Consider the following 8,139-nt stretch of genomic DNA (forward strand, 5'->3'; position numbering starts at 1 on the left):
TTGTTTTGTTTTGTTTTGTTTTGTTTTGTTTTGTTTTGTTTTGTTTTTTCCAGGTTTTGGAGAAGGTGGACGTAGAACAGAAAATGAGCATCCGATTTCTTCACTAAAGGACTGAGACCAAACTGTTCTTGCTTTTGAGTATTTAAGAACTGGAACTTGAGAGTCCTCCTCACCACCAGCCCCACCTCCACCCCATCATTCCGCCTTCTCCCAAAGTACTACTGCTGTTGCATGAGAACCCCAAATACGGTCTGTCAACACAAACCTGCCTTTGGTGTATAAACAGGGCATTACAGAATGGTACACCCGTCTATTTCTGTTCAGTATCATTCGCCAGTTATCTCCATTTCTAAATACCATCTCCCCTGGTTTGCTGCTGAATGCCACATGTCCATCCAGTCTGAGAAAATGAGAGAGGGACTCCTGCCAAGAACCAACCAGCAAAGCTCTTTCACTGGATGTAGATGAAACCGTGCTGCCTTCCCTCCAGCCAGGCTTTGGCATGCTCCTTCATCTTTTTTTTATATCTTTTTTCATCCCTCGCTTTCTACTTCTCTCTCACCCAACAGATCACTCACTTTGTCTTTCAATCTCTCTGCTTTTCTTTAAGCTTCAGTCCCTCTGTTCTACTTGGCACCCTAAGCTATGCCTGTTAAATGTATTTCTCACTTGGCAGGTTAGTGCAGTGGTCTGGCAGTTTTTGTCTATCTTCATTCTTAAATGGGTCTCTGGGATGTTGCCTCTCCAGGAGGTTTTCCATAACCAACATTTCTCTCAGAAAAATGATCATCTCTGGTCCCCTGCACTCTGCTCTGTCATCAAAGGGCCGTTGGTTGGGGATGTTCTTCTTGAAAGGTAGTGGCCTTGGTGAGAGGTGTAGAGCCAAGTGTGCTAGGTGGCTTGCCCAGGTCGCTCTACCTCTGGCCTCTGATTATCAATATACACACCTACGTGGCTACTCATGTTAGTACAGTGTTGACTCTTCAGAAAATAGCCATATGCCTGCAGGTTTATTTAGTTTGGGGGCATCATCACCACCAGAATGGCTGCTCTGCCAATATGCTTGGGGCCTTTCTCATGGCTTTTTGAACAAGGAGCCTGGGCATTCTAAAAGCCTGGTATGTCCCCACTTCTGCAGCATGGTTTATGCCTCAGTGTTATGTGCCCTGGAATGTTTTTCATTTCACATTTCCAAACTGGAAGATTAGTGTAACGGAAGTGCCTAATTCATCCCAGTCCAAGAGATTTAAAGGTTATCTTCAGTGTCTTGATGTTTTGCACAAAATTCTCTCTGAATTTTACCGTTGGCAAATATTAATGCTGGAAGCCATAGTCGGCTCCTAAAAGAGGTCCAAAGCACTGAATGTATTATTATTAGCTACCTGGTTACGTTGACTTCCTAGCTCCTCTTGTAAACCACTAATATCTTGGAAACAAGGAGTCTGGCACCAGTGGCACGACCTGAAGTGGCATTACAGGCTTTTGCATGAGCCAGAGCAACTTCTCTGCCTATCCAGCTTGGTATCGTCCTGTCTGAATCAGGCTGTTGTCATCCTAACATCTGTTTATGAGTCTTTATGTCTATATATCTGCCCTTGGCCGATTTTCTCTGACTCATTGCTTGCTTGCTTGCTTGCTTGCTTGCTTGCTTGCTTGCTTGCTTGTTTCCTTGCTTTGGAAGGCTATCCAAGAAGGGAATTGCTTAAAAACAGAAATGCTGCAAAGGGATTGGGAAGGGTGGGAAACAGGAGTGGCCAGGCTGGATGACTCAAGTATAAATGACTGAGAAATTCTTAATGAAGTATCGGTCTAACTTTGTGATCAAGTGATGTATTATAGGAAATGTATAAAAGGGAAGAATTTTCTGACACTGGTCTGTTAGAGAGGTACTTCAGAGGCTCCTTGACTTGCATATTTAAAGTTCCTAAGTTTATGGCTTTTTCCTCCTTTTGGCTGTATAGCAAACTGTTTGAAGCCACAGTTGTGCCTTACTGTTCCATTAAAATTGTATTCTTCGATCCATCAATAAATACTTGTGGTTAAAACAAAATAACTTGATTTTGTCCATGTGTTTCTAAGAATTTTATAGAACTCAGTCCCCTTCTTCAAGTATGAAATCCCAAACCGTGTTTCCTTTATTCTGGTTTACATCTGTACTATCAAATCCATGTTTGCTCTACTGCTGCCTGGACATAGGATGTGGGGACATTTGCATCCTAGGGGTGTGTACTGTGTGTCTCTGGGCACAGCTTTGTTACTTCAGTCACTTTCCATTCACTCCAGGTAGGATTCCACTTCTGTTCTTGACTCCCTGGCTTTTTAAATATAGAAAAGACCTCTAAAAGTAGGCTGTGTGTTTATTGCATGATATTAAGTTGTCCACCCCCTCATGCCTGTGCAGCCTCAGTGACGTATTATACCCAGTTGTTGTTACACAGCTTTTCATATCTTTTAAGACAAAGTGACTGCTTCGTCTGTAGGGTACGAATATCTCTTTTTAGATTTAATGGCATGCTACAGGACCCAAAGCAGTAATAATAGCTGGAATCAGTCATACAAATTCTAACACAATACCCTCTTGTCCTTTCCCATCCCTCTGCCTCAAAAGTTCATTCCAATGACTTGCACGGTGTTAGTTTTGTTTCACGTTGAATCTAATGTTAGGATTCAGTGAAAGTGCAAAATAGATGAAGTCACCGTTTTGGAGAAAACGTAATGTTACTGATCATGGCCACAGGAACAGCAGTCTTGTGGCTACAGTAAAAAATAGTATGCTGACAACCAGGAAGGGCTCCTGACAAAGGAGACCATATAAAAAACTAAATAGCTCAGTAAACAGTCCTGTGTAGACTAATCCTAAATAGGTCATTAACCCTGAAGGCATTGCAGCATGAGTTTATAAAAAAGACCTCAAGTCATTAAGAAGGGTCTAAAAAGTGCTGGTTTTTATGGGTGTAAACTTCAATAAAATGGAAATTAAGTGAAACATCACTGATAATAAAAAGAAATTTTTAACATTATTTCATGCCATTCAGGCTGTACTTGAATCTATGTACTCAATGCTATGTGCCCTGGTTGAGCTCAGTGACTCCTGTCTGATTTTATACAGATGTCATATCTTTTTCCTTCTCACTTTTGAAAAAGAAATGATTGATAGTGACATCAAACGGTGACATGGGTTAGAGGCTTATATCTGCAAACAACTGTATAGATTATGGAGAGAAAGCATTATTCTCCATGATGCTGAATTTCTTGAGGGTAGGAGTTGTGGTTCTGCCAATAATGGAAGAGCAAATTTCTAGTAGTTATTAAAATATTCTCTGCAGAATGACAGCTAGGAGAAAGGTGACACGGAGACTTCCATTATTTTATGAAACACTTTTTTAATGTTTTATTTATTTTTGAGAGAGAGACCAAGAGAGACAGAGCATGAGTAGAAAAGGGACAGTGGGAGAGAGAGAGACACAAAATCCAAAGCAGGCTCCAGGCTCCGAGCTGTCAGTGCAGAGCCCGATGAAGGGCTCGAACCCATGAACCAGAAGATGATGACCTGAGCTGAAGTCAGATGCTTAGCCGACTGAGCCACCCAGGTGCCCCTTTATGAAACATTTTCTAAGAACTGACTCAATTTCTGAATAAAACTCATTTTCAGAAGAATGCATGTGCTAAATTTTGGATGTATTTTGTGCTGCCTGCTGCCTCTTCCTGGCAGATGTAGAGACAATCACAAATCTGGGTAGCATACAATGTGTGTTTGCAAAAAGTAACTGTATTCTGTGCACTCCTCACCTGTGCCCAGGAGTTCTAATCTATGAGATATCATAGATATTGGGGGATGGCTAGAGAACAGAAAGAGGCAGATATCAGCAAAGTTTGCAAAAGGGGAAAAGAGAAGATTTCATTAATGATCCACTCATCTGTTTGACATTATTCCCTGGGAAAATTTTATTTTACTTTTTATTATTTGTTTTAAGGTTATTTATTTAAAATCTCTACATTTAATGTGGGGCTCGAACTCACAACCCTGAGATCAAGAGTTGCATGCTCTACTGACTGAGCCAGTCAGACACTGTTATTCCTTGGGAAAATATTAGAATGTGTCATTATGTGGTTTGTGAAGACATGGAAAAGAATTTGATGGTAACCAGGGTGCTGATATCTTTGGCAAATAATTGAATATGCCAAATTATTCTCCTTCCACTTATTTCAGTTGTTAACTTTATACATCAGACCAATGAGATAAATAAGTATTTATATGTTGAAGATGGAGAATATTTGATTATATTATAGTTGTATTTGAAGATGGTAGTTGAATAATCATGCACCAAGAATCTAAAAGATCATTGTCAGGGGCGCCTGGGTGGCGCAGTCGGTTAAGCGTCCGACTTCAGCCAGGTCACGATCTCGCGGTCCGGGAGTTCGAGCCCCGCGTCAGGCTCTGGGCTGATGGCTCGGAGCCTGGAGCCTGTTTCCGATTCTGTGTCTCCCTCTCTCTCTGCCCCTCCCCTGTTCATGCTCTGTCTCTCTCTGTCCCAAAAATAAATAAAAACGTTGAAAAAAAAAATTTTTTTTTTAAATAAATAAATAAAAGATCATTGTCATAAATAAATAAATAAATAAATAAATAAATAAATAAATACCGGTGTTAAGAGAACATTTTTCTTTTTCAGGAAAAAGAAGAACAAAATTGGAGGAATCACATTTCCCAGTTTAATAATTTACTTACTACAAAACTAGAGTAATCAAAACACCGTGGTATTGGCATAAGAATAGATTACGGAGAAATGGACTGGAATTGTGAGTCTAGAAATAAATCCTTACATATATGATCAATTCATCTTTAACAGGAATGCCAAAACAATCCAATGGGGGAGACAACAGTCTTTTGGTATAACTGGGGCAACTAGATATCCTCATGCAAAGAATAAAGTTGGATCCCTACCTCACACCATTAAAAAAAAAAAAAAAAACACCTCAAAATGTATCCAGTCCTAAGTGTAAGAGCTAAAATTTACAGAAGAAAATATAGGCATAAATCTTTATGACCTTGGATTAGGCAATGGTTTCTCAGATAGGACACCAAAAGTACAACAAATAAAAAGTAGATAAACTGGACATCATCAAAATTTAACGTTTTGGTGGTTCAAAGGACACCATACAGAAAGTGAAAAGAATGGGAGAAAATATTAGCAAATCATATCTCTGATAAGGGACTTGTACTTACAATATATAAATTACAACTCAGTAGTAAAAAGACAACCCAATTGTGGAGCCCTGGAGCACTGTTGGTAGGAATGTAATATGGATGCAGTTGCTATGGAAAACAGTATGGCAGTTCCATAAAAAATTAAAAACAGGATTACCATACAATCCAGAAATTCCACTTATCAGCATATGCCCAAAATAACTAAAAGCAGGATCTTAGATAATTCATATACCCATGTTCATAGTAGCACTTTTCAGAATAGCCAGAGGTGGAAACAACTTAAATGCCTCTTGACATGTAAATGGAAAAACAAAACATAGCATATACATACAATGAAATATCATTCAGCCTTAAAAGGGAAGGAAATTCTGACACATGCTATAACATTGATGAACCTTGAGGATATTATGCTAAGAAATAAGTCAGTCACAAAAGGATAAATACTGTATGATTCCAAGGCCTGGATGGGAGATTGGGGAGTGACAGCCAGGAGGTATGGAGTTCTTTTTGGAGTAATGAAAATATTCTAAAATTGTGTTGATGAATGCACAATTTTGTGAATATTCTAAAAGCCATTGTATTGTACTGTTCAAATGGGTGGATGGTATGGTATGTGAATTATAGCTCAATATAGCTGTTTAAAATAAAAGATTTAAAATAAAAGTATTGGGGGGCGCCTGGGTGGCGCAGTCGGTTAAGCGTCCGACTTCAGCCAGGTCACGATCTCGCGGTCCGTGAGTTCGAGCCCCGCATCAGGCTCTGGGCTGATGGCTCAGAGCCTGGAGCCTGTTTCCGATTCTGTGTCTCCCTCTCTCTCTGCCCCTCCCCCGTTCATGCTCTGTCTCTCTCTGTCCCAAAAATAAATAAACGTTGAAAAAAATAAAATAAAATAAAATAAAAGTATTGGATTTAAGGAAAATCTGTCATGCCATGCACTTTTCCATCATCCAATCCTTTTCCGCATCCAAGGACAAAGACATAGAAGTGTGATGTTTACTAATTTTTTTAAGTAACATAAAGCTGTAAAAATGGTTAATACAAGAAGGCACCTGGGTGGCGCAGTCGGTTAAGCGTCCGACTTCAGCCAGGTCACGATCTCGCGGTCCGTGAGTTCGAGCCCCGCGTCGGGCTCTGGGCTGATGGCTCCGAGCCTGGAGCCTGTTTCCGATTCTGTGTCTCCCTCTCTCTCTGCCCCTCCCCCGTTCATGCTCTGTCTCTCTCTGTCCCAAAAATAAATAAACGTTGAAAAAAAAAATTAAAATCGGCCTGCTTAGTCTTGGCCTGTTGCTCCTTAATATAAATTTAAAAAAAAAATTTTTTTTTATTCAAATTTATTTTTTACAGTAATCTCTACCCCCAACATGGGGCTCAAACTCATAACCCCAAGATTAAGAATCACATGCTCCACTGACTGAGCTAGCCCAGTGCCCCAAGGAAGAATTTCTTAATAATTATAATACTATTCAAATGAGGAACAGGATATTGCCAATACTAGTGCATTCCCTAGCCCTTAGTTGCTAGAATTGCTTAAGCAAAATCTTTAATGAACATTTTTGTCAGGAATCTTGCAGAATTACTAAATTACAACAGAAGTTTACCCAGATGATCTAGAATTCCTGCCTAATTGGTTCATAACATAATTACTACGTTCTCCATGTATATATAACAGTATTTTACAAAAGTAGTTTTTATTTTTATTTTTGTTTTTGGTGTGTGTGTGTGTGTGTGTGTGTGTGTGTGTGTGTGTATGTGTGTTTATAGGAACACACATAGGTATATCTGCAGAATTTTTAAACATGAAGGACATGATTGTTAGGAAGAGGAAATAAATGAGAAACACTCTGTATAATCCCTGTTGACACTATTTTATGGTTTTGTATTTGGTTCTTTTCTATTTGCCAGTGCCCTAGGAAGAAAACTATCTATATTGGGGAATGATTTTCAAAATATTTTTTAGCTAGTACTGCACTGATCTATCAGAATGTACGGTTAAAGCTGAGTCCCAGAGATCCTCTGCTATTCTGGGCAGTAAACCCTTCGGTTGCTGATAGAAGGTATGTTCAGGAGAGTCCTGAGTGTAAGAGGAGGCAGGCAAGGAAAACTTGGGTTTGGGACAATGGTACTCTAGAGCAAGTGTGGAAGCATTTTAATATTTTAATAACTGAGTTAAATATCAATCGACCCTGCCAATATCCTGGATTGCAGAGACTATCCTAGGGGTACCTGGGTGGCTCAGTTGGTTAAGCATCCAACTTCGGCTCAGGTCATGATCTCACTGTCCATGAGTTTGAGTCCCACACTGGGCTCTGTGCTGACAGCTTAGAGTCTGGAACCTGCTTTGGATTGTGTTTCCCTCTCTCTCTCTGCCCTTCTCCTGCTCATGCTCTGTCTCTTTCTCTCTCAAAAATAAATAAACATAAAAAATAAACAAACAAATAAAGAGACTACTCTTTCCCCAATTAACTATCTTGACATCTTGGTCAAAAAGACTATAGGGGTGCCTGGGTGGCTCAGTCAATTAAGCATCCAACTTCAGCTCAGGTCATGATCTCCCAGTTCGTAGGTTCTTGCCCCACATCAGGCTCTGCGCTGACGGTAAGGATCCTGCTTGGGATTCTCTTTTCCTCTCTCTCTCTCCCCTCCCCCACTCACACTTTCTCTCTCAAAGAAAATAAACTTTAAAAATTTGACTATAAATCGAAGGGTTTGTTTCTGGATCCTCAAATCTATTCTATGGATTCTGTAGTCCTATCCTCATGAATATTACACTGTCTCAATAACTATAGCTTTGTAGTCAGTTTTGAAACTGATAGTATATTTCTGACCTTTTTTTTTTTTCAAAATTGTCTTAGCTATTCTGGGACATTTATATTTCATTATACATTTCACGATCAGCTTGTTAGTTTCTACAAAAAAAAAAAGAGTGCTAGGAT

At 39.6% G+C, this 8,139-nt stretch overlaps 1 protein-coding gene across 1 annotated transcript in view; it reads left to right on the forward strand.

The window, feature by feature from the left end:
• The window catches only part of CHP1 (calcineurin like EF-hand protein 1), a 46,900-nt gene extending 44,842 nt beyond the window's left edge, over window positions 1-2,058 (forward strand). The window contains exon 7 of the mRNA XM_040492330.1: window positions 54-2,058. Within this exon, the coding sequence (XP_040348264.1) occupies window positions 54-107 (54 nt within the window). The 3' untranslated portion in view covers window positions 108-2,058. The remainder of the gene's footprint in view (window positions 1-53) is intronic.
• Window positions 2,059-8,139: the final 6,081 nt, after the last annotated feature.

This window comes from Herpailurus yagouaroundi, unplaced genomic scaffold, assembly GCF_014898765.1.
Source record: "Herpailurus yagouaroundi ecotype Mexico unplaced genomic scaffold, PumYag 184, whole genome shotgun sequence".
Lineage (NCBI taxonomy): Eukaryota > Metazoa > Chordata > Mammalia > Carnivora > Felidae > Herpailurus > Herpailurus yagouaroundi.